This window comes from Primulina tabacum, chromosome 5, assembly GCF_025594145.1.
Source record: "Primulina tabacum isolate GXHZ01 chromosome 5, ASM2559414v2, whole genome shotgun sequence".
Lineage (NCBI taxonomy): Eukaryota > Viridiplantae > Streptophyta > Magnoliopsida > Lamiales > Gesneriaceae > Primulina > Primulina tabacum.
In genome coordinates, this window is record NC_134554.1 from 25,806,561 (window position 1) to 25,834,552 (window position 27,992).

The 27,992-nt window shown below is 35.8% G+C and overlaps 2 protein-coding genes across 2 annotated transcripts; both read left to right on the forward strand.

Annotated features, from left to right (window-relative positions):
• Nucleotides 1-6,744: 6,744 nt before the first annotated feature.
• On the forward strand, nucleotides 6,745-7,210 carry LOC142544297 (cinnamoyl-CoA reductase 1-like). The gene is made up of 2 exons (XM_075651359.1): nucleotides 6,745-6,968; nucleotides 7,072-7,210. The coding sequence occupies exons 1-2, from the start codon at nucleotides 6,745-6,747 to the stop codon at nucleotides 7,208-7,210; spliced, it is 363 nt and encodes a 120-aa protein (XP_075507474.1).
• A 5,942-nt stretch (nucleotides 7,211-13,152) lies between these two features.
• On the forward strand, nucleotides 13,153-16,093 carry LOC142547373 (cinnamoyl-CoA reductase 1-like). The gene is made up of 6 exons (XM_075655631.1): nucleotides 13,153-13,367; nucleotides 14,204-14,373; nucleotides 14,543-14,728; nucleotides 14,830-14,992; nucleotides 15,433-15,622; nucleotides 15,699-16,093. Exons 1-6 carry the CDS (start codon nucleotides 13,253-13,255, stop codon nucleotides 15,835-15,837), a joined length of 963 nt encoding a protein of 320 aa, XP_075511746.1. The 5' UTR covers nucleotides 13,153-13,252; the 3' UTR covers nucleotides 15,838-16,093.
• The last annotated feature ends 11,899 nt before the right edge of the window (nucleotides 16,094-27,992 follow it).

Genomic DNA, 27,992 nt, shown 5'->3' on the forward strand with positions numbered 1-27,992 from the left:
AATTTAAAATAATGCAAATCGTAAGTCATGCACCGTTAAAAATCGTTTTAAACTTAAATAAATAATATAAGAATTTAAATAATTGCATGAGTTTTACGTGTACCGATTTTTTGGACTCTACAATTTCTCCCCCACTTAAATAAATTTCGTCCTCGAAATTAAATCTTACCAAACAACTCCGGGTAACGGCTTCTTATGTCTGCTTCGGCCTCCCAAGTGGCCTCCTCCACTGATTGATTCAGCCACCGGACTTTGACCAACATGGTCACCTTGTTCCAAAGCCTCCGCTCTTGTGTGTCTAGAATTTGGACAAGTCTTTCGTCATACGAAAGATCTGGAGCCAACTGCAACGGCTCAAAACTCAAGACATGCGAAGGATTTGATATATACTTCCTGAGCATCGAGACGTGGAATATGTTGTGTACTCCGACCAAATTCGGAGGTAGAGCTACAAGATAAGAAAGTGTCCCAACTCTGTCAAGAATTTCAAATGGTCCAATAAATCTCGGACTCAGCTTGCCTCTCTTTCCAAATCTCATAACACCCTTCATAGGTGCTATTCTCACGAATACGTGATCTCTTACGGTAAACTCAATATCCATTCTTCTCTTGCCAGCATAACTCTTTTGACGACTCTGGGCGGTCTTCATCCTGTGTCGGATCTTGACCACCACGTCGTCTGCGGTCTGATGAACAATCTCTGGGCCTAGTTCTGATCCCTCACCGACTTCATCCCAATGAATCGGCGATCTGCACTTCCTTCTAGACAATGCTTCGTAGGAAGCCTTACCTATCGATGATTGGAAACTGTTGTTGTAGGTAAATTCCACTAGAGGTAGCTTCAATTCCAATTCCCATGGAAATCTATCACACAGGCTCGCAAAAAATCTTCCAATATCTGAGTCACTCGTTTAGACTGACCATCTGTCTGCGGGTGGAATGTTGTACTGAATAGAAACTTCGTTCCCATGGCTGCATGTAAGCTCTTCCAAAAGGACGATGTGAACCTCGGGTCCCTGTCGGACACAATAGAAACTGGGATCCCGTACAATCGGACTATCTCCCTGATATATAGCTCTGCATATTGTATCATGGAGAAAGTTGTCTTTACTCGCAGGAAGTGTGCTGACTTAGTAAGTCGATCCACTATAACCCAAATGGCATTGGATCCTCTGAATGACCTCGGCAAACCAACAACGAAATCCATGGTGATATTCTCCCATTTCCACTCGGGGATAGGGAGCGGCTTAAGCATTCCTGCTGGCCTCTGATGCTCTGCTTTCACTTGCTGACAAGTGAGACATTCATATACAAATCGACGAATATCTCGCTTCATTCCTGGCCACCAATATAGTATATGAAAATCCTTGTACATCTTGGTACCTCCTGGATGGATGGAATACGGAGATACATGTGCCTCTGACAAGATATCCTCTCTGATCGAATCAACACTAGGCACTCACATCCTTCCTCTGTATCTCACAATACCATCAGACACTGTATAGAGTACACTGCCCTTGACCTCATCCTTCAGTATCCACTTCTGTAACTGCTCATCCGAAGGCTGACCTCTACGGATTCGGTCTAGCAAAGAAGACTGTACTGTCAGATTAGACAACTTGGATGTTTTGCCCTTAGGATAAACTTCTAGGCCAAACCTCTGAATCTCTGACTGAAGAGATTTCTTCGCTGACAACTGTGCTATGACTGCTACTTTCCTGCTCAATGCATCTGCCACAACATTAGCTTTCCCTGGATGGTAGCTAATTTCACAATCGTAGTCTTTTACCAACTCCAACCACCGTCTTTGTCTCATGTTCAGCTCTTTCTCTGTGAAGAAATACTTGAAACTCTTGTGATCCATACATATTTGGCATTTCTCGCCGTACAAGTAATGTCTCCAAATCTTCAACGCAAAGACAACGGCAGCTAACTCGAGATCATAAGTCGGATAATTCTTCTCATGCACTTTCAACTGTCTGGAGGCATAAGCTATGACCCGACCATGCTGCATCAACACTGCGCCTAAACCGAGCTTAGACGCATCAGTGTATAGCACATAATTGCCTTACCCTGATGGCGTGGCTAAAACTGGCGCTGTGATAAGAGCTTGCTTCAAAATATCGAATCTCTTCTAACAATCATCACTCCATACAAATTTAGCATTTTTCTTAGTCAATGAAGTGAGTGGCACTGCAATCGAGAAAAATCCCTGAATAAATTTCATGTAGTAGACTGCCAAGCCTAGGAAACTGCGGATCTCCGACGCGTTTTTTGGCTCAACCTATTCCTTAACTGCTGCCACCTTAGCTAGATCCACCTCAATACCACTACTAGATATTATATGACCCAAAAATGATACTTTCTCCAACTAGAATTCACACTTACTGAATTTTGCAAACAACTTGCGACTCTGCAAGACATGCAAAAATGTACCCAAATGCTGACTGTGCTTCTCATTGCTTTTCGAGTAAATAAGAATGTCGTCAATAAATACTATGACGAATTGATCTAGATAGAGCTGAAATACTCGATTCATGAGGTCCATAAAAATTGCTAGAGCATTCGTCAGTTCAAACGGCATCACCAAGAACTCGTATTGCCCATATCTGGTTCTGAAGGCTATCTTATGAACATCTGCATCCTTTACCTTCAGTTGATGATACCCAGATCGTATATCTATCTTAGAGAACACTATAGCTCCCTGCAACTAATTGAATAGTTCCTCGATCCTTGATAATGGGTATTTGTTCTTTATCGTTACCTTGTTCAGTTCTCGGTAATCGATACACAACCTCATGCTCTCATCATTATTCTTTACAAAGAGCACTGGTGCGCCTCACGGTGAGAAATTAGGACGGATGAATTTTTTGTCTAAGAGCTCCTGAATTTGCTACTTGAGCTCTAACATCTCAGCTGAAGCTAAACGGTACGGTGCCTTAGAGATTGGACACAGTGCCTGGCACAAGGTCCATGGCAAACTCCACCTCTCTCTCTGATGGAAGGCCTGTGACGTCATCAGGAAAAACGTCAGGAAAGTCTCTGACTACTGGTACATCAGATATTGACAGAGTGGGTGCGTCAGGTGCGGAAATAATATTGGCCAAGAAAGCCTGACACCCCTTGTGAATAAGTCTCCGTGCCTGCATGGAAGAGATCATGCGAGGGAAACTTATCCATCTGTTCGGCTCAAAGATAAATTGCTCCATGCCCAATAGTATTACCAACACTAATCTTTTCTAAAAGTCAATAAGAACTCTAGTTCTTCGTTAGCCAGTCCATTTCCAAGATAATGTCAAACTCTGGCATCGGCAACAAAATCAGATCGACATACCATAGGTGACCTTGCAGTTCGAGATCGATGTCTCTGACCACGCTAGTAGCTGATAACTCTCCCCCTGAGAGGACTGTCACTGAATAGTTTGGACTTGATTGTTGGATCTGGGTTTTCTACACGTCCAAACGCAGCGGAAGTTTTAAAAATTTTAGATCTTGACATTCAAAATGTGTTTTGCTATGGGCGCTCGTATGATTTTAACAACAATTCATAGAGCGTTAGAATTTTACCTTTGGTGAACAATTTCACTTGGCTCCAACTAATCCGGTATAAACGGATTAGCTCTTGATGAATCCCTACGAACTTTCTTCAAGAGACTCCTTTCTTCTAATCAGTTCCACGACTAGATGATTTGTTTCTCTTCCAAATAGCACTAGAATATTTGGAAGAACTTTTACGTTGAGATCAAATATTTGAGAGAGGAATCAAAATTCCTTTTCTTGAAAAAACCAAAAACAATTTTGAGGAATTTTTTTTTTTATGCTTTCACGTGAATCATCCTGGGAAGAATGGAGGCTAGGTCAATTTTTTTTCCTTAAAAACAATAGCTTGACCTAAATTTCATAATTAATATTAATGGACTTGATTAATTAATTGGGCTAGTCCAACTATTTTAATTAATTAATCAAAGTCCATTAATAACTTTAATTATTTAATATGTTGGACTTGTACTCATACAAGCCCATTAAACATATTCCCACTATATTTGATTTAATATTTAATAAACTCAAATTTTGAGCTTAATAAATTAAATCAATTATAAATCAAACATTTGAATTTAATAATTAAATTATAAATTCAACTCCTTGAATTTATCACCTCCAAAATTTAATATTTAATAAACCCAACTTTTGAGTTTAATAAATTAAATTATAAAATTTTATAAATTCAACTCCTTGAATTTATTCTCTCCAAATTTCATAAATTCAACCTCTTGAATTTACTATATCATAAATTCAACTCCTTGAATTTATTTTCTCAAAATTTAATTATCATAAATTCAACTCCTTGAATTTACTATATCATAATATAAATTCAACTCATTGAATTTATTTTCTCAAAATTTAATTATCATAAATTCAACTCCTTAAATTTACTATATCATAATATAAATTCAACTCCTTGAATTTATTCTCTCAACGGGAACAAACGATCCAGTACTTGTGTGACACTCAATGGTTCAGGGATACAGCTAGCCGTGGGTTCACAACTCTTTGTGATTCAGAATAATATTTATTCTTATTCGGGCTTACCCTAGTTAGCCCATTCTTTTCATCAACACCTTGATCAAGAATGTCAGAACTCATTTCTGATTGCACCATCGAATCATGGTAAGAGCGTCTAGTAGCATCGCCTCATGATCCCCTAGGTATCACTGATAGTGCCTGCAAGAACCAGTCGATTATGATTAGCGTACAGTACGGTCCCTTCATCTCATATATCCCGATCGAATATGCAACCATTGGTTCATCGAGGGTTGCATAATAATTCGATAACTATGTGATAACTAAAATAGTGGTATCGCGTGTACTATTTGAGAACTCCTTCTCTAACATACATCTCATACTCTGGCCAGAGATTCCATGCACTATTATTTCATCAAATCACACAGGATATCCACACCCATAGGTGAGCGGCGAATCTCCGACTACAATGCACTGGCTCCTATATGTATCGCAACTGTACCCAACCTCGCCACCTGATGACTCTCCTGGAGCCGGTAAACGAGTCAAAGCACAGCCCTTGCATATAGAGCCTCAGTTTTGTCCCGGGTCGTAAGGACTAATGGTGTACAATCATAACCACGGACTTATCCTCTCGATGAATGATAACCACTTGGAAAGTCCGAGGGAGAGTTGTTCGGTATAATCATCATATGACTACCCATCTGCATGTTTGGATATCTCCATGCCCTTACCAAGAAACGCAGTACACAACATCACAGATGCTAGTCTCGAGCTCAAGCGACATTTATCCCTGTTTTAGACGGCTGAATTGACTAGGAATGAATTTAGAATATGCAGTGTTTACAAATGAGTTTCAACATCGAATTACGATTCATTTGTATTAAAGCATAATCAAGGACTTTATCTATGCTGTTTGCATGGGTATACAGATAAAGTATAACAAGATCATAAAAATTTAAATTATATTAAAATAAAGATTGTTTATTTCACTTGAGTCAATAAATTCCCTAGCCAACCGTTGGCTTGCAGGGCATCTACTCTAACATTTGATGTCCAAATGATTAGCAAACGTCTCCGAGATAAAAGAATGAGTGGCCCCGTAATCTATCAAGGCCTTCGTGGCTACTCTCTTTATGAAAATATTTCCTGAGAGACGTTAGCACAACATACCAAACTTATATCCCAAAATACTAATATTACCCTCAAGCATAATAGAAAATCTCTATACAAGTCACCAAAAATATTGACTAGCAATCGTATAATCCCAACTCAAATTCGAAACATGCATAACAAAAATAATACATTGCTGAATTATATAGGTTACCCGTCAGAAGAGTCGTATCTGGGTTTGCCTCCTCAGCCTGCATGGCAAACACTCTCCCCTGGGTAGGCTGCCTCCACTGTGGGCAGTACTTCAGCATATGATCATTGGCTCCGCACTTGAAGCATTTGCCAGAACCCCATAAACACTAGCCCATGTGTTGACGGTTGCACTTCGGACATACTGGGTACTCCGGCCTCTGAGGAGCCTTATGTTGTGGAATAGGACCCTTACCTCTCGGGGGTCCCTGAAACGGCCTCTTCCCTTGCTGTCCCTAGAAAGGCCTCTTAAACTGAGGCTACTGCTGCTGCTGAGGTGCTTGATAGGGCCTCTTGCCCTGCCTGTCGTTCTCAATGTCCCTCTGGTCTTTCTCCACCGTCAGGGCTTTCGACACGGCAATGGCATAGGTGGTAGGACCAGCAACTCTCACATCATGGCGCAAGATCGGCCGTAACCCATCGATGAAGTACCTCAGCTTCTCCCTGGCATCATTAGCAATTAGGGGCACAAAATGACACCCCATCTCAAACTTCATGACAAACTCCACGACGTTGATGTCTCCCTGTCGCAAAGTCATAAACTCCCTAGTCAGGCGGGAGCGTACTTCTTCAGTTAAGTACTTGGAGTAGAAGATCTCCTTGAAACCATCCCAAGTCAGTGTTTTCAAATTCACCGACACAGATGCGCTCTCCCACCACAGTCTAGCGTCTCCTGTCAGCAGGAAAGTGGCACATCTAACTCTGTCTGCATCCTGCAGCTCCATGAAAGCGAAAATCACCTCGATAGACTTAATCCATCCCTCAGCTACCATCGGGTCAGTAGTCCACGAGAACTCTTTTGGGTCCATCCTCCTGAACAACTCATAAACAGTCTCTGGTCTGTGCCTCACACTTGTATCTATGGCAGCGTACAAAGTAAGTGTTTACACTTACTTTGTACGCTATGTGTTCGATCATGTAGGAGGAAATGAACAAGTGGTTAACCGTTTCCGGAAGGTGGTGGATGTACGTGATGTAGCTGAAGCGTTAAAGTTTGTTTACGAAACATATGAAGCTGAAAGTCGTTATATATGCATGGCTCACACGGTTTCATATCAGGGTATGGTGGAAATTTTGAGGGAAATGTATCCTAACTATGAGTATCCCAAGAGATAAGAATGTTTCACTCTGAAACATCAACTCTTAAGCAGTTTCACTTGATAAAGATGTACCATACACTTTTTTCAGCTTCAAAGAGGAGGGAGAGGACACGATGAAGCTCACTTCGGAGAGACTGCAGAAACTGGGTTGGAGGTACAGGCCGCTTAAAGAAACGCTCGTTGATGCGGTGGAGAGTTACAAACAGATGTCCATGCTTGATTCATGATGGAACATGAATATCCAGTTGCAACAAATCAGTTCTATGCCTCCGGGCGAGCATTCCCAATAACTTATGTTATCTAGATGATTTTATGCTTCACATTTAGATCTTTTTCTGGTGAGTTTGTTGATCAATTATGTAATATTTTCTGTTTTTTTTTTTCTTTCTCGTTTCTCTTCTTATGTATAAGTGGAATCTCGATCTTTAAATGGACTTCGACTTGGTGTGTTGTCAAATAAAGTACTCCATGGTGTTCTTTTCAAGTGATTAATTTAAGGATTACATTATCATGTCCACGTGAAATGTATTTATTCTTAGATGTCATTGTCAATTTATCTATTATGCATTATTAACATTTTGATTTATAAAAAAATAATAATTGTGTAATAAATAATAGGATTCCGAAAAGGAGCTCGATCTTTATTTTCCGTTATAATTTTTTAGTTTATGCAAGTTTACACACGAAATTTTACAAAATATAGTTTCTATTTTGGCAATTAAAATTTTTTATATAAAAAATTTTAAAAGATTATATTTAATTTTGTGCATATCGTATTATACTATTTAATTTAATATATAAACCAAGTTGAGCTTATAAAAATTAGATGTTCTATGATCATAAAAATATCCAGGTTTTCTTATGTGAATTACCCTAAACAAATCTCGTATTAAATAACAATAAAAAATATTAGGAAATTTGTGTTAGTTATCAATTGAAATATTTAAAAATTAACCTTCCACCATCATTCTTTTTAACTGTTTGACGATTACTGTTGGTTTATTTATTATTTCTTATCTATAAATTTGCAAATGATAAATTATTAAACTTGCCTAGTTATTAACTTGACATATTTGTTTGCACAATATTTTGAATTGCGGATGTGACATGTGCTACAAACATCAAATTAAATGAAAAATAATAAAAATTTAACTTATATGAAATCAAACAAAATAGCTATTAAATTTGACTGTCGATTATGATTTCTTAAACTATGATGTAATACAAAACAAATAAACGGCAATACAACTAGATGAATGAAATAAATCTCTGACATTATTAATAAAAACATATAGTAGGATTTTATATAAACAAAGAAATATAATAAAAACTAGGAACCGGAAGACTCTTGCAAAGACCGAAAACCTAATCCAATATCTAAAAATGCGTAAAGATGTTGTCTAAAATTTGTAGAGAAATTAGAACTTTGTTGAATGTTGTTGTTGAGTTAAGTTTTTTTTTTTTTTTTTCATTTCTGCCTATGAATCTCCTTTCTTTCAAATTTAGGCGGTTCCCTCATTCTTTCATGATCAAGCCCATAATCTCTCACGATATTCTTTTCGTAGCACGCAACTTGATTTGTTCAAATATTTTTTAATCTTTTATGGACTTTCTAACCTTATCCTTCAACTTAATTATTTCTTCACGAGTTTAATTAAATTTTGGGCATGTCCAAATTTAGCCCAGACAAATGTCGTGCAAGAATTGATCCATTGGACTTATTGCTTGTATATAGACCCATTTACAATTTATCTATATCTCTCCATGAAACCCAAAATTATATTTATTGATTTTTACCTTTTGTTAATGGGGTGGAGCACATAAATAATCTAAAAGCGCACTCCGATTTTGAATTTCGAAGAGGTTATTTCACCCGCTCGTTCTCATCATTTATGAAGCTGTTTCTCCCTCTTTGTCTTGCATACTCCGTAATCAATTAAACAGAATTCCAAGCCAACAACACATTCCCAAATCTCCTCTTTCAAAATCCAAGATTTAAAGTCCCTCTTCATCGTCAGTGACCCAGTTTATCATCTCTACTATCAGTTCACAACCACTCTCAATCGTTACTCCATATGCTATTGCCACCTCTTAGGTCCGACTTGTCAACCCATAAATTATTTTGATCACCATTGTGTCTTCATGGTGTTCGTGAATTTGACCAAATGAAAATGCAGAAATATTTTCAAGCCCCAAACTTGTTCCAGACGTAAAACTTCCTCATGTTGCCATCACACATGCATCGTGCCTTTGTCGGTGATTTTTGTTTCCATACTACCATCTTTTCATTTTCGAAGGTTCACAAAATCCAATAATCTTGACACACAGTTTTACATCTCGGAGAGTAGGTAATGTCTGCATGTCTTTATGTTGAACTTTGACTTACTTGTCTCCAAATTTGCATATTGAAAAGTATGTGACTTCATAAGAGTGAACGCGTTTACCTGAAGTCCGATTGTTGTCTTGGTGTAGAGAATTTAAACATTCTTAGTTTGGGTCTTTGCTTGTTGGACCACAAGTATATCCTGTTGTGCGAGTTTAATTTCTCACTACCTGACTTATTGCATATTATATATTTATTCATGTCGTCTCATGCTTGAAATCATGGTTTACTTGGACGGATTTTGAATGCAACATCATTCTTTTCATTTTTGTTAAATGTTGATTATCGTGTAAAATCTATCCATTAATTGACCTCTAGGATTTCCGTGAAATTGAAGTAGCTTCTTTGATGTTCGTAAAAAATTAACCATTTTTTGTTGTTTTTATTTTCAGCCATGTCGAGCCTTATAAGTATACAAATCACATATAGTCCACAATTTTACTCAATTTCTTAATACAAGGGAGTCATTAAAAACTTTTGTCCACGATTATGCCCTTCGACAAAACTTATCGACCTCAAGGATGAACAGTTGGATGTGTATATTATGCTTGTGGGTTTTAGTATGATAGTTGGTGCTCGATTAGATATGTGCAAACTATTCTGTGTCTCCAATAGGATGTGTGATTGTGCTAAAATCTTACTAGTGTTATGTGGTGTATGCTTAATAAACTCTGTTTAGGCCTTTATTTCAAATTAGAAAGCATATATCTCTTCTCAATTGCTCTGAATTTATAATGACAGTTATGTTTGACCCTTATAGAATTCTATCTGCTAAGATTCTGATCAGACCAACTCGATCAAGAATGATAATCATATTCATTTTTGCTTCATCTTTTTATGAGATGTTCTCGTTTAGAACTCTCATGTTCTATATATCCATGACCATGATACATAACCTTGTTCTTTTGAGACTAGTCTGAATTTCAGGCTCTATATATTCCTATATCGTGCTAAATCTGAAAAAAAAAAAATTGTATTTGCCTTTTTCTAGACACATATGAATACTTGTTTTGGAAGAACTGTAATCATTATTTCAAAATCCTAAGCCTGGTCTGTCACGGGATTGATTTTGAATTTCAAGTATATTTTCAAGTGAAATAGAAAACTAAGTACAAATGTTGACCAAATTATTCTACCTTCGATTTTCAATCATTATTACTTGGAATCGCATGTTTTTATTTTGAATCATCAGCATACTTACCTTGGTCTTTAGACTGTCCAACTCATCAGAGTGTATTTCAAGACTTATATGTTATAAATTTGTTAATATTCTTGACTTCTTCAAATATTTGTCACAGTCTTTTATACTCTATTACCATTTCATTAAGTTCAGTTATCAAATTATTTGGTGTAAATTCATCAGATGTATAGTCAAATACCTCATCATTTTTGGATTATATATCATCATCAACCATTAGACACTTATATGAATCCTCATCACTTTCACTAGACATATCACCTGAGCTTGTGGTTTCTATGTCTGACCCAGCCCACTTGATTTTGTTCTCCTCTGTTATTAACACTTTTAGTTCTCTTTTCTTTCTAAAATATTTCTTTAGTTCTTCTTTTTTTGGATGACTTTTTCTCATCCTTCTTTAGTTTGATATAGTCAGTAATGAAGTGACATATTATGCCACAATTAAAATAAGCCTGCTGAAGAGTTTGATTATTTCGTATAGCTGTTATTCTTATAGGAATTTTGAAAGTTATTGTAAATTTTTCCTAAATAATTTCTCGAACTTCTTGACAAATAGTGACATGACATTGTTGGTCAGTTGTTCAGCAGAATTTTATGGGGATTCTTATGTGACAACAAGAGCTTTAGTTGGTTCCGAGGTTGATGGCTAACTTCATTTCTGGTTCTTAGCTCGAACTCGTATGCCTTTAGATCGACAAATAGATCATATAATTCGAGCTTACTCAGATATTTTGATTCTCACATGGCTATAATTTTCACGTCTCATTATCTTGGTAAATCTTTCAAGAGCAATCATCTATATTATAATGCCACTGAATCTTTCATCAAATTTATTCATGGTTTCTCTGAATTTTAATCTTGATATCATCGAATTTCTGAATAGACACATCAATTTGTTTTATTTGGTCTGATCGTTTCCTTTGCACAATTAAGTCAGCCTTTTCCAAATATTCTTAGCTATAGAACAAGTTTTAACTTTAACGAACATATTTTTATCTAAAGTTTTGTAAATGACATATTTGGTCACATTATCCAGATCGACCTTATTTTTTGTTGTCCACTCCGATCTTGGTTTTTCTATCATCTGTGGAGCCCCATCTGAGATGAATGCAAGAGTATTGGCCTTTAAGATCTTAATTGTTTTGTTAGTTATGACAGACCACATGCCACCGTCTTAAACTGATAGATGTGCCTGCATTCGGATTTTCTAGTAATCATATCACTCTTTTGAAAATATTATAATCTTATTAGAAGAAGCCATATTAGTATATCAAATATTTAGAGTTCAAAAAATCTTATCCGATACGGCATGTTAGGATCAAAATGTATTTGGAAGGGGCTGAATAAACACTTGAGAATAAAAAGACAAATTTTACAAACTTAAGTTGTGTGAGCATCTCAAGTAATTTTTTCAACCAAACTAATTATGTAGAACAACTAACAAATAAGTGCGTAAACAACTTAATATATAAATTGAATAAGATATACGCAGATATAATCAGATCAAGTAAGTAAATGACTGAATGTAAGTAGAGATAAAATTTGCTTATGGAAGTTCGAAGAGTAAGCTTCTACATCTCTCCTTTTATTTCTCTAGAAGAATTCCACTAAAGATATGATTGGTACAATTTTTATACAAACTCACTTCAGCTCGGTTAATGAACCCCATTGAACTGAAATCCCTATTCAAACAACCTAATATGTTCATAAATACTCAATTACAATAATTCTCGCAATACAATAGTTCGTGTAATCAAAAGAGAAGTGAAAACAAATGTGCACAAAATGATTCTCAATCGATCTGATAGATCTTTTTCAGCGTGTGCAAATAAGCTTGAGATAAGATTCTGAGTGATGCCGATGATCAATTATATGATAAATTCAGAGTAGTAGTTGTCGTAATATTTATGATGCATTCTTCGTTTATAGAAGTTTATCCAAGTTCATAAATATGGCCAGTACTTACAGTCGTACAGGATTCCATCTTGCAGAGAATATCACGTGTTATTGTCTTCTTCTCAAATATAGTACTAGACAATTTAAATTTCCTCGGACACTAGCTGATGAGACAACTAACATATGCTTTATTTGTTGTGAGTCCTTGCTAATAAGATAAAAAAGAGATCAGAAGCTAACTGACTGTTGCACTCAGAGAATATCTTCAGTTCAGTTGATGATCATTACAGAGTAATCCAGCTAAGTTTATATTAGAGCCGTTCTGTTGTGAATTCATCAAATAACTTCTTGGTACATATAAGTGAAGTTCAGTTATAAGCTCCAGATCGAATAAATTCCTCGAGTGATCTGCAACATTTATCAATTCAATTGGTTGTCAGATCAGTTTATAATCATCAAAGTTGAAGTTCATGATATATTTTAATACATATATACTGCATATTATTTATTCATAAATTTTTTATTTTCCAACTGTGTTTTAATTTTGGAATGCCAAAAATAAAAAAAAAAAGTTAATTTTTTTAGGCCAAACAGAGTTTAGATATATTTATTTTAAAATAATACGATAGTTCGTTAATCTTAAGTAATTTATTATTAAATTCTAATAATATTTCTTATGGGTGCCGTGTCCATTTACTGTCCAGCGGACTGCCATTTGCCACGCAGAGCTTGTTTATATACGCTTTAAGGTATTCATAGTTGAAGCCCCAAGTTTTGACATTTGTGGCGAAAATGGGAGAAAATAGCAGAGTTTGCGTGACGGGGGCGGGAGGCTACATTGCTTCATGGCTGATCAAGCTGCTTCTTTCCAAATCTTACATCGTTCATGGCACTGTCAGAGATTCGGGTTATTTTTTTTTGTTTTATCATTTTTTGCATGCGTTATGGTGCTTGGATTAGATTGGATTTTTTTCCCGGAAATATTGGTAAAGTTAACCTAGGTACTTTGTTGTGTTTGAGTGAATCGTTGATCCTATGAGTGATTCTTGATTTTTAATTAAATCGGTTTTGATTATCAGCTGATACTTTATGTAGTTGCTCGCAGTTTATAGGAATGGGGGTAAATCAGTGGAATTGATTCGAGCTTGAACTCGAGCCACTAATTGAATTAGTTCGTACTTTGAATTAAAACCTGGTAAATATTGTGTATTGAACTATGTGTAGAATATACGAACTTTTCTTTGGTAATAAACCTTGCATGTGAAATTTCACAAGCACACGTTTGAGGTTAATACAAAACAAAATTGGAAAAGTGCTTGAAGAAACTCAAGCTCACGAGCCATTTGGGTTCACAAGTTTTGTTTCAAATATCTGTTCGTGAACTTGGATATTGAGTTTGACTTTGCCTGGGAACTGGTTGTTCATTCACACCTTGGATGATAGTCTGACGCTGGGTTACTGGCTTTAGGGTTGACTGGTGAATGATTTGTGGTCCATTGTTTCTTCTTTCCTATCTTTTAACCTGTCCATGATTTTTTATGTGCAAATATCTGTATTCGACAAAAATGACCTGTAAACATATCATTTACTTGTTTGGGGATATCATTGTTATTTTTGATCGACTCTTTAATCTGTTAGGCTCTTACTCTGTATTAATAAAAATCATTGTGGTTGCTGGTGTAAAATAATATTGCTTTTCAGTGTTACTGATGCGTCATATGGATTTCTTCTTGTTTGTTGCAGGGTCTGACAAAAATGGTCAGCTGAAAAGCCTTGAGTATGCACCTGAGAAGCTGAAACTTTTTAAGGCAGATTTGCTGGATTATAACTCAGTGCTTGCTGCAGTTGATGGATGTGATGGAGTATTCCATGTTGCCAGCCCAGTTCCTAGTGGCTTTGTTCCAAATCCAGAGGTGTGATTTTCAAACTCTTTACTTAAATTAAAAATTTAATGGATATTGGAGAACATGTTTGTCTGAACATCGTGACACCAACTTCTTGACTCTCGTGAGTGCTAAATTGTTTTGAAGGACAGTTTCGCCTACTTTCTTGCATAAATTTGGTGACATGACATCTTTGCAGGTAGAACTGGTTGAACCTGCAGTAAAAGGTACACTTAATGTCTTGAAGGCATGCTCTGAAGCTAAAGTCAGACGTGTTGTTTTTGTATCGTCAGCAGCTGCTGTTGTGATGAACCCCAACTTGCCCAAGGATCAATTGCTGGATGAGACATGTTGGTCAGATGCAGAATACTGCAAGATGACAAACGTAATTGCTAGAGGATTGCCAATAACTTGAAATACTATTTTGTGCTTCTCATTGGGCAATTTGTAGAATCTTTATTTGATCACTTGATTCTATATCCGCAGAACTGGTATTGTTATTCGAAAACTGTGGCAGAGATCGAGGCTCTGGAATATGCAAAGAAAAGTGGACTTGAGGTTATATCTTTGTGTCCCTGCCATGTACTGGGACCGATGCTGTTGCAGAAGGTAAACGCTAGCAGTCTTGTTCTCATCAACCTTTTGAAAGGTATTACCTTTGACCATTGTTTCTTGTTGCATTGCTTAATTTAGTTTATTTCGTTATCTTTAATTTTCTCTAAATAAATATTATTTTTTGAAATATCAGCTATTTACTATGTTGTTATCTTCTAAATTTTAATGTCGACTGCGTCATGGCCAAACGAAAGGTCGTAGACTTTAGGTCTGGCAATTAAAAGTAATCTTATTGTGTCTCTCGCTTCTATAACTGACAAATTACAGACTAAAGATTATATTTGAATTGTCTATTGGAGTGTTGGTTTATTTAAAATAACACAGAGGGTCTTTATGCGATTTACCACTAAAACCCAAGAATTTATGAAAGTTTACACAAACAAAGTCCCTACATGCTTCACGTTTACACATTTGTGTGCAGCCTTTTGATTATCCCATATAACACTACTTTGTACACTGTGTTCGATCCTGTAGGAGGAAATGAACAAGTGGTTAATCGCTTCCGGAAGGTGGTGGATGTACGTGATGTAGCTGAAGCGTTAAAGTTTGTCTACGAAACACCTGAAGCTGAAAGTCGTTATATATGCATGGCTCACACGGTTTCATCTCAGGGTATTGTGGAAATTTTGAGGGAAATGTATCCTAGCTCTGAGTATCCCAAGAGGTAAGAATGTTTCACTCTAAAACATCAACTCTTATGCAGTTTCACTTGATAAAGATGTACCATACACTTTTTTCAGCTTCAAAGAGGAGGGAGAGGACACGCTGAAGCTCACTTCGGAGAGACTGCAGAAACTGGGTTGGAGGTACAGGCCGCTTAAAGAAACGCTCGTTGATGCGGTGGAGAGTTACAAACAGATGTCCATGCTTGATTCATGATGGAACATGAATATCCAGTTGCAACAAATCAGTTCTATGCCTCCGGGCGAGCATTCCCAATAACTTATGTTATCTAGATGATTTTATGCTTCACATTTAGATCTTTTTCTGGTGAGTTTGTTGATCAATTATTTAATATTTTCTGTTTTTTTTTTCTTTCTCGTTTCTCTTCTTATGTATAAGTGGAATCTCGATCTTTAAATGGACTTCGACTTGGTGTGTTGTCAAATAAAGTACTCCATGGTGTTCTTTCCAAGTGATTAATTTAAGGATTACATTATCATTTCCACGTGAAATGTATTTATTCTTAGATGTCATTGTCAATTTATCTATTCTGCATTATTAACATTTTGATTTATAAAAAAAATAATAATTGTGTAATAAATAATAGGATTCCGAAAAGGAGCTCGATCTTTATTTTCCGTTATAATTTTTTAGTTTATGCAAGTTTACACACGAAATTTTACAAAATATAGTTTCTATTTTGGCAATTAAAATTTTTTATATAAAATTTTTAAAAGATTATATTTAATTTTTTCTATATCGAATTATACTATTTAATTTAATATATAAACCAATATAAAAAATTTTAAAAGATTATATTTAATTTTTTCTATATCGAATTATACTATTTAATTTAATATATAAACCAAGTTGAGCTTATAAAAATTAGATGTTCTATGATCTAAAAATATCCAGGTTTTCTTATGTGAATTACCCTAACAAATCTCGAATTAAATAACAATAAAAATATTAGGAAATTTGTGTTAATTATCAATTGAAATATTTAAAAATTAACCTTCCACCATCATTCTTTTTAACTGTTGTTGGTTTATTTATTATTTCTTTACTATAAATTTACAAATGATAATTTATTAAACTTGTCTAGTTAGTAACTTAGACATATTTGTTTGCACAATATTTTGAGTTGCGAAAGTGACAGGTACCATCAAACACTAAATTGAATAAAAATAATAAAAATCTAATTTATTTGAAATCAAACAAAGTGAATGCAAAATTTGACTGTCAGTTATGATCTCTTAAACTATTATGCACTGAAAAAAACAAATAACGATAATAAAAATAAATGAATGAAATAAATCTCTGACATTATTTATATCAACAAATAATAGGAATTTAAGTAAACAAAAAAATATAATAAAAACTAAGAAATGGAAGACTTTTGCAAAGACCAAAAACCTAATCCAATATCTAAAAATGCGTTAAGATGCATACTTAAATTTGTAGAGAATTTGCATAAATGTGTTGAAGATTGTGTTGTTGAGTTAAGTTTTCCTTTTCAATTCTACCGATTAATTTCTTTTCTTCCAAATTCAGAAACTGATTTATTCAAATTTTTTAATCCTTTTATGGGCTTTTGTAACCTTCTGTTCCAACTTAATTATTTCTTCATGGACTTAATTAAATTTTATATTTTGTCCAAATTTAGCTCAAACAAATGCCCTGCAAGCGTTAACCCGTCGGGCTAGTTGCTTGTATAAAAGCTCATTTACAATTTATCTATATGTCACCATAACACCCAAAATTATCTTAAATTGAATCTGGTCTTCTGCTATGGACTGGAGCACATAAATGATCCATTGCCCATTCCGATTTTGAATTGCAAAGAGGTTATTACACCTACTCATTATCATCATTCCTGAAGCTTCTTCTTCCTCTTTGTCTTGCGTACACCCTAATTAGTCAAACAGACTTCCAACCCAACAACACATTCCCAAATCTCATATTTCAAAATCCAAGACTCAAGGTCTCTCATCGTCAGTGACATAGTTTATCATCTTTACTCTCTGTTCACAACTACTCTCAGTCGCTACTTCCTGTGCTGTTGCCACCTCTTACTTTAGACATGTCAACTCATAAACTATTTTGATCACCACTGTGCTTTCATGGTGTTTGTGGATTTGTTCAAATGAAAATGCATAAACATTTTCCAGCCCCAAACTTCTACCGGTCATAACATGTTACCATCACACATCTGACGTGCCAGTGTCAGTGCTTTGTGTTTCCACACTACCATCCTTTCATTCTTGACAGTTCACAAAATCCAATAATCTTGACACACAGTTTTACATCTCTAAAAGTAGATAATGTCTGCATTTCTCAATGTTGAACTTTAATTTACCTGTCTCCAAATTTGCATATTTAATAATATGTGACTTTATAAGAGTGAACGCATTTACCTGAAGTTCGATTGTTGTATTGGTGTAGAGAATTTAACCATTCTTAGTTTGTTCTTCGCTTGTTGGAGCACATGTATATTCTGTTGTGTGAATTTTATTTCTCACTACTTGACTTCTAGCATATTTTCTCTCTATTCATTTCGTGTCATGCTTGAAATCTTGGTTCACTTGAACGGATTTTGAATGCAACATCATTCTTTGCATTTTTGTGAAAACTTTTGTCACCAGTGTAAAATCTATCCATTAATTGGTTTCTAGGACTTCTGTGAAATTCAGGTAGCTGTTGGATCTCGATTTTTTCGTGCCCAAAATGCAGCGGAAGTTTTAAAATATTTTTTTTATTTTGACAATCAAAATATTTGTTTGAGCAGTCGTATAATTTTATATATTCAAACATTCATAGGGCGTTAGAATATTATATATTTGGTGAATTAAATCACTTGGCTCCAACTAATCCGGTATAGGGGGATATAGCTCTTGATGAATCCCTACGAACTTTCTTCAAGAACTCCTTTCTTTATTCTTCTAATCAGGTCCACGACTAGATGATTTGTTCCACTTCTAATTTGCACTAGAAAAATTAGAAGAGATTTTACGTTGGAGATCAAAGTTTGAGAAACGGCTCAAACTTTTCCAAAAGAGAAGTGGCCGAAATTTGGAGAGGAGGAGGAGAATGATTTTTCGAAAATCACTATGATGGAAGCTAGGGTTATGGCTTGATTATTAACTTTTATAATTAAGTCATGACCTAATTCACATAATTAACATTAATGAGCTTGATTAATTAATTGAGCTAGTCCAACTAGTTTAATTAATAAATCAAAGTCCATTAAGAATTTTAATTATTTAGTATGTTGGATTTGTACTTCTACAAGCCCATTAATCATACTTCCCACCAATTTTAATTTAATATTTAATAAACTCAACTTTCGAGCTTAATAAATTAAATCGATTATAAATTCAATATTTGAATTTATTATTTAAATTATAAATTCAACTCCTTGAATTTTATCACCTCCAAAATTTAATATTTAATAAACCCAACTTTTGAGTTTGATAAATTAAATTCTCAGATTTTATAAATTCAACTCCTTGAATTTATTCTCCCAAATTTTTTAAATTCATAAATTCAACTTCTTGAATTTACTATCTTATAAATTCAACTCCTTGAATTTATTTTCTCAAAATTTAATTATCATAAATTCAACTCCTTGAATTTACTATATCATAATATAAATTCAACTCCTTGAATTTATTCTCTCAACGGGAACAAACGATCCAGTGCTTATGTGACCCTCAATGGTTCAGGGATACAGCTAGCTATGGATGGGTTCACAACTCCTTGTAATTCATGACATAATCCTTTATTCGGGCTTACCCTTACTTGCCCCATTCTATGTTTCAACAATTGATCATCAGAATGTCAGAAATTATATTTCTGATTAAACCCATCGAATCATTGTAAGAGCGTCTAGTAGCATCGCCCCATGATTCCCTAGGTATCACTGATAGTGCCTGCAAGAACCAGTCGATTATGATTAACGTACAGTACGGTCCCTTCATCTCATATATCCCGATCGAATCTGCAACCATTGGTTTATCGAGAGTTGCATAATAATTCGATAATTATGTGATACATATAAATAGTGACATCGCATGTACTATTGGAGAACTCCTTCTCTAACGTACATCTCATACTCTGGCCAGAGATTCCACGCACTATTATTTCATCAGATCACATAGGATATCGACCCCATAGGTGAACGGTGAATCCCAGACTATTATGCACTGGCTCCTATATGTGTCGCAACTGTACCCAACCTCGCCACCTGATGACTCTCCTGGAGCCGGTAAACGAGTCAAAGCACAGCCCTAGCATATAAAGCCTCAGTGTTGTCCCGGGTCATAAGGACTAATGGTGTACAATCATAACCACGGACTTATCCTCTGGATGAATGATAACCACTTGGAAAGTCCGAGGGAGGGTTGTTCGGTATAATCATCATATGACTACCCATCTGCATGTTTGAACATCTCTATGCCCTTACCAAGAAACGCAGTACACAACATCACAGATGATAGTTTCGAGCTCAAGCGGCCTTTATCCTTATTTTAGGCGGCTGAATCGATTAGAAACGGATTTAGAATATGCAGTGTTTACAAATGAGTTTCAATATCGAATTATGATTCATTTGTATTAAAGCATAATCAAGGACTTTATCTATGCTGATTGCATGGGTATACAGATAAAATAAAACAAAACCATTAAAAAGTAAATTATATTAAAATAAAGATTGTTTATTACACTTGAGTCGATAAATTCCCCAGCCAACAGTTGGCTTATAGGGCATCTACACTAACAGTAGCTTCTTTAATGTCTAACGGTGGACTTAACTCAATGGTTTTGTCATTCTTGCATTTTCCTTGTTGATTTTTTTGTCTTGTTTTCAGCCATGTCAAGCCCTTACGAGCATACAAATCACAAGTACTCCACAATTCAACTTCATTTCTTGATGCAAGAGAGTCATTAAAAAATTCTGTCCTCTATTACGACCTTGGACAAACTTGTTGGCCTCAAGTATGAACGGATAGATGTGTATATTATGCTTGGTGGTCTTAGCATGACAGTTGGTGATCGATTGGATATGGGCAAGCCATGTGTTGGCTGAACTCCCCATTTATTTGGCCAAATATTGGCAAGATTTGCAGACACAACAACAAGTAACTTTACCCTTTTATTTGAAACTTGTATGTTGCATTTTACTTGGGTCACATTCTTTATTCCGAGTAGCCATTTATGTGCACTTTTTCATAATTGTGTATTTTTCTCGTGGCTAGGATGTGGTTGCTCCGGACTACTTGTCTTTACTGCAATTTAGCATATTTATTTAGTTGCTTGGGAATATGTTGTTGGATATTTGTTGGGGAATGGTGAAATTTGATCATTTTTTGGCCTGATCATGAAGTGGATTGATGGTGTTGGAACATTTCATGTTAGCAATCTTTATTTTGATGTTAACAAAACTTGTTTATTTATTTATAATGAGTTTACCTAAGTGCGCAGAAACTGAAACTGACCAGATATCGAACTGATCAGTTATCAAGCTTAAACTGAAGCTATCGAGACGCAAACTGAAAGTTACAACTGATTGATCGAACTGAAACAATACAACTGAAGTATCAAGAGCAGTTCAACTGATTGTCCAGTTGACAGGTGGTTCAGCAGAAAACCTTAAGAAGCCTGGCCAGCTGATGAAGTGTTCAACTGATGAAGAGCCCAACTGATCAGTTCAACTGAATCAGTGAAATCAGTTCAGCTGACGTGTCAAATGATTTCACCTCACCAGTTCAAGACCAGTTCAAAACATCAGTTAGGAGCGAATCACTTTGCTTATACGACAAGCTTAATCCAGCTGTTCACAAAGGTACAAAAGCTATTGTACTATCAAGGTACAAAAAAGACGTTGCAGCAGCGTTTAAAGCCAAATGTTCCAGATATCTATTTGGGGGAACCAAATTCAAACTGCAACAGATTCATTCACCGAGTCTCATTGTACGTTCAACCAAACTCCTATAAATAGAAGGCGAAACTCAGTGAAGACGATGATGAGAGTTGACGAGTGAAAAGATAAAATACTGAGAGGGCACGCATATCACGTATCAGCTTACAAAGAAGCAACCGCCCAGTTGAGGGAACACTCCAAAGTTATATCAGCTTAGTTTAGAAGATTATTTTCCTCAGTGTGTGAGAACACTTTTGTATTATTCTCATATATCAGTTCACACACACGCACGCACCACCACCCAAAATACAGTCTTGCACAAAGACGTTAAACTTGTATATGTAGTCTTTGACACACAGACGTTAAACAAGTGTTGGCTGGAAGGTGCTGCCTTTAGTCTAGACTAGGAGTTCAGTTAGGCAGTGGGTAAGTCATAAGTTGGGTGGGTTTGTACAAGTAGTTGTGTAAATCAAAGTCTTCTAGTGGTACCTACCCGAAGAGGTAGAAGGGGTGACGTAGGAGCATTTGAAGTCTCCGAACATCCATAAACATATCTTGTATACTTTAACTGTTAACCCCTTGCTTTAAACTGATTTGATCAGTTCGAGTAGCTATCAGTTCAGTTCTCACCATAACTGAACTGATACATGCTAGAACTGATCTCCGTTATCTTCAGTTAATCAGTTACACGAGATTAAAAGCTCTAACTGATCAGCTTTCTTAACGAAGGATTACTTCGGGTGTTTTCCGCTAGGTTTCTAACCAAACTCGATCTAATTCATCGATGTAATCATTCTTAGAACACGAGCTATTGCAGCTCATTGATTTATTGTGTTGAAAGCACCTCAAAGGTGCCGAGCACACGATTCATCAATTGGTATCAGAGCTAGCTGTTCTAAGAATGACATTTGAAAGCTGATATTTCTTTAAAATATGTTTTAAAATGGTTTTCAAAACTCTCTTATAATGTTATATGTGTTTGCCGTGATGTTTTTGTTGTTTAAGCTTTGTGCAGGATTTTTGAGTTCAACTGAAGCTAAACTGATAAGAAGACAATATTTCAGTTGCCAGCTTACCAGTTCAACTGATCAACAGACGAAACCCAACTATCAGCTGAAGCTGATGAGTTAAGTGGAGTTTAATTATCACAAGTGTCGCCGCTTCATTTCTATATCAGATCCTAGTAGTTGATCAATGCGGTTCAGCATCATTTGAGTCTAGTTTGCATTAGTTACACCAGTTAGCCATCATAAAGATAAAGTCCAAGGCAATTAGCTGTTCTAATGGCAAAAGAAACTCAAAATCGATGCAGCACTCCAAGCATTCTAGGCGACCAATTGTTGGTACACTCAGTTCTATTTTATATAAACTAACTGATACTTGATGTTATTTGATATTTGCTAAGTGTAGTAGCAATTCCCTTACATAAGATGGTGTGATTTATATTAATACAAGGGACGCGTAATGGATTAAAATAACATCATGCTTATCCAGTTAGTTTGCATGTAACTGAACTGATTTTTTTTCCAGTTTTTGTGTTGCCTTAACTGCTCGAGTGTTTATTGCTAAAACTTCTTTTTAAAATCGCGTAAACGATTATATTTTTGAGGGGGAGTTTTTGATTCAGTTCTTGATGGGGAGCTATTCTTTAAAACAGATTTTAAATTTGCTATCCCTCGAACTGAAAAAAATTGTTTTTCAAATCGTTTTATTCAGTTGTTGAGGGGAAGCTTTTCTTTCTACTATCCCTCGAACTGAAAGTTCCTTTATTCGCTTTAATGTTTTTAAAGGTTTTTTGTTTCTCACAAAGGGGGAGAATTATTTACCGTTTAAATTTATTTTAAATCGCTTTAACTGTTCAAGTTTTTTGATCATCAAAAAGGGGGAGATTGTTGGAACATTTCATGTTCGCAATCTTTATTTTGATGTTAACAAAACTTGTTTATTTATTTCTAATGAGTTTACCAAGTGCGCAGAAACTGAAACTGACCAGACATCGAACTGATCAGTTACCAAGCTTAAACTGAAGCTATCGAGACGCAAACTAAAAGTGACAACTGATTAAACGAACTGAACCAGTACAACTGAAGTATCAAGAGCAGTTCAACTGATTGTCCAGTTGACATGTGGTTCAGCAGAAGACCTTCAGAAGCCCGACCAGCTGATGAAGTGTTCAACTGATGAAGAGCCCAACTGATCATTTCAACTGAATCAGTGAAATCAGTTTAGCTGACGAGTCAACTGATTTCACCTCAACAGTTCAAGACCAATTCAACTGACCAGTTCAGAACATCAGTTAGGAGTAAACCAGTTTGCATATACGACAAGCTTAATCCAACTGTGCACAAAGGAACAAAAGCTATTGTAGTATCAAGGTACAATAAGAGACGTTGCAGCAGCGTTTAGATATCTATTTGGGGGACCAAAATTCAAACTGCAATGGATTCATTCACTGAGTCTCACTGTACGTTAAGCAAAACTCCTATAAATAGAAACCGAAGCTCAGTGAAGACGATGATGAGAGTTGACGAGTGAAAAGATAAAATACTGAGAAGGCACGCATATCGTGTATCAGCTTACAAAGTAGCAACCGCCTAGTTGAGGGAACAATCCAAAGTTATAACTGCTTAGTTTAGAAGCTTATTTCCCTCAGTGTGTGAGAATACTTTCGTATTATTCTCAGAGATCAGTTCACACACACGCACGCACCACCACCCAAAATACAATATTGCACAAAGACGCTAAACTTGTGTATGTAGTCTTTGACACACAGACGTTAAACAAGTGTTGGCTGGAAGGTGCTGCCTTCAGTCTAAGACTAGGAGTTCAATTAGGCAGTGGATATGTCCTAAGCTGGGTGGGTTTGTACAAATAGTTGTATAAATCAAAGTTTTCTAGTGGTACCTACCCGAGGAGGTAGAATGGGTGACGTAGGATCATTTGAAGTCTCCGAACATCCATAAACATATCTTGTGTATTTTAACTATTAACCCCTTGCTTTAAACTGATTTGATCAGTTCGAGTAGCTATCAGTTCAGTTCTCACCATAACTGAACTGATACATAGTAGAACTGATCTCCTTTATCTTCAGTTAATCAGTTACACGAGATTAAAAGCTCTATCTGATCAGCTTTCTTAACGAAGGCAATTAGCTGTTCTTATGGCAAAAGAAACTCAAAATCGATGCAGCATTCCAAGCATTCTAGGGGACCAATTGTTAGTACACTCAATTCTATTTTATATAAACTGAGTGATACTTGATGTTATTTGATATTTTCTAAGTGTAGTAGCAATTCCCTTACATAAGATGGTGTGCTTTATATTAATACAAGGGACGGGTAATGGATTAAATTAACATCATGTTTATCCAGTTAGTTTGCATGTAACTGAACTGATTTTTTTTCTAGTTTTTGTGTTGCCTTAACTGCTCGAGTGTTTATTGCTAAAACTTCTTTTTAAAATCGTGTAAACGATTATATTTTTGAGGGGGAGTTTTTGATTCAGTTCTTGAGGGGGAGCTATTCTTTAAAACTGATATTAAATTTAATATCTCTCGAACTGGAAAAAATTGTTTTTCAAAACGTTTAATTCAGTTGTTGATGGGAAGCTTTTCTTTCTGCTATCCCTTGAACTGAAAGTTCTTTTATTTGCTTTAAAGTTTTTAAAGGTTTTTTTATTCTCACACAGGGGGAGAATTATTTACTGTTTAAATTTATTTTAAATCGCTTTAACTGTTCAAGTTTTGGAATCATCGAAAAGGGGGAGATTGATGGAACATTTCATGTTCGCAATATTTATTTTGATGTTAAAAAACTTGTTTATTTATTTCTAATGAGTTTACCTAAGTGCGCCGAAACTGAAACTGACCAGGAATCGAACTGATCAGTTACCAAGCTTAAACTGAAGTTATCGAGACGCAAACTGAAAGTGACAACTGATTGATCGAACTGAACCAGTAAAACTTAAGTATCAAGAGCAGTTCAACTGATTGTACAGTTGACAGATGGTTCAGCAGAAGACCTTCAGAAGCTCGGCCAGCTGATGAAGTGTTCAACTGATAAGTTCAACTGAATCAGTGAAATCAGTTCAGTTGACGAGTCAACTGATTTCACCTCACTAGTTCAAGACCAGTTCAAAAAATCAGTTAGGAGCGAACTAGTTTGCAGATATGACAAGCTTAATCCAGCTGTGCACAAAAGTACAAAAGCTATTGTACTATCAAGGTACAAAAGAGACGTTGCAGCAGCGCTTAAAGCCAAATGTTCCAGATATCTATTTGGGGGAACAAAATTCAAACTGCAACGGATTCATTCACTGAGTCTCACTGTACGTTCAGCCAAACTCCTATAAATATAAGCCGAAGCTCAGTGAAGACGATGATGAGAGTCGACGAGTTAAAAGATAAAATACTGAGAGGGCAGGCATATCGCGTATCAGCTTACAAAGAAGCAACCGCCCAGTTGAGGGAACACTGCTAAGTTATATCAACTTAGTTTAGAAGCTTATTTCCCTCAGTGTGTGAGAACATTTTCGTATTATTCTCATAGATTAGTTAACACACACGCACGCACCACCACCCAAAATACAGTCTTGCACAAAGACGTTAAACTTGTTATGTAGTGTGAGGCCCTTAGCTCCTAATCGTTATTACAACACAATCTGATTAGGGTTAATTAAATACAGCGGAAAACGAGTTTAAATTTTCTTTACGATGAGCCCAAAATATTTCTTCTATAATTTGAATACTAAAAATATTATTTCATCTCACATCATAAAACTTGCCCACACATAATCAAATCCAATCATATACAAACAACTCATATCCTCGTGACATGCTCCGGTATATAGATACATATATATATACTGGGAACAAAACATAAAACCTCTGCCCAAACTGTGACTCCCTCCAGAAGTACCATCTCCGGCCTCCTGATATCATGGAGTACCTGCCATTGTCCACACACAAAGACAACAACAGCCCCCCTTGGGGGTGAGCAAAGCTCCGTATGGAACAACCATCATATATACCACAAGTATCTAAACAATGATATATGATATGCAATGCATGTATGTCGTGGAGGTATCAGGTCAAATGCCCATCCACTGAGCACATGTCAGAATCAAACGAATCTCTATCAAATCAATGCTCGAGCTGGCACACCGGCCTTAATAAGGGATACTCGTATGATAGCGTCGACAAAGCGCCATCAAATCCCAATTCTCAATCAATCATCGGGGCCACTAATGTCTATGCTTTAAGGGTCATGTAATACCAAACATAGCATTGTGTTCACAAACCCCATAATCCAATCAAATCATATCAGGGTATCCAAGGATCATAGCTCAACGTGCATGTCATGTATCGATGTATGCATCAAACGATGTGTGTTAACAAAACATTTATTTTATACATCGATATTCAAATCACAATGTCATGTATACCACATAAACTCAACAAATAAGGCATATAGACATTTTTTCTCATTCCAATCAATCAAACCAATCCAACATATATCATTTAATACAGATACCTATCGTATGTTACCCGGTCGCAACATACCTCAATTCTTCGTTCCAGTCGATGTAGCTTGTAGATATCAGTATAATAATTTATCTACATCAATAACATACTCATTTCAATCAATAACATCATTCAAAATCGACTATATAAATCTCAAATATCTTTTGAAACTTTAAAAATTCATATCAAATCGATATCATAACATAATTCAATTCCGACTTCCAATGAAATTGGCCTCATGTCATTTGGACCAATACTCAGTTAATTATGCTAAAAACCGTAACATGTGTCACTTTTCTGTTGCGCTTCATCGCACGTTTCAAATACAAATCAATTTCTAATACAATCTTTCATCCTCACCACATATTTTCTCACTTTCACTGTCATGATATACATCATATACATAATCACATGAAAATTTCATGAATTATCGATAATCAACATAGGATTTACGATAATACGATACACGGTCCTTACATTTCTCCCCCACTTAAAAGATTTCGTCCTCGAAATCTCAAACATCTTTATATACATAACATTGGTAAACATATATATGTCACCAGTTATAGTACATATCAAAACTAAAATCAGTAAATGGATCAGCATATATTGAATACAATGGAACAGATGGAAGAGAATCAAACAAATGCGGATATGAATCTCGCATCTTGCTCTCCAATTGCCACGTCGACTCTTCCACACCATGCCGTGTCGATTGTACTCGAACTAAAGGAATCGATTTATTTTGCAATATCTTTTCCTTTCGATCCATAATGCGAACAGGTTGTTCAACATAAGAAAGAGAAGGATCAAGTTCAACCTCATCAGGTGCAAGTATATGTGATAGATCTGGTTCATATTTCCTCGGCATAGAAACATGAAATACATCGTGAATGGCAGATAGAGCTGGTGGCAATGCCAATCGATAAG

Excerpts from the sequence above, each read along its gene's own strand:
- LOC142544297 (XM_075651359.1), top strand. The coding sequence starts at position 6,745 with ATGGCAGCGTACAAAGTAAGTGTTTACACTTACTTTGTACGCTATGTG. Across the intron at positions 6,969-7,071 it reads GTGGAAATTTTGAGGGAAAT|CTTCAAAGAGGAGGGAGAGG; the intron begins GTATCCTAACTA and ends CACTTTTTTCAG.
- LOC142547373 (XM_075655631.1), top strand. The coding sequence starts at position 13,253 with ATGGGAGAAAATAGCAGAGTTTGCGTGACGGGGGCGGGAGGCTACATT. Across the intron at positions 14,374-14,542 it reads GCTTTGTTCCAAATCCAGAG|GTAGAACTGGTTGAACCTGC; the intron begins GTGTGATTTTCA and ends ACATCTTTGCAG. Across the intron at positions 14,993-15,432 it reads TCTCATCAACCTTTTGAAAG|GAGGAAATGAACAAGTGGTT; the intron begins GTATTACCTTTG and ends TCGATCCTGTAG.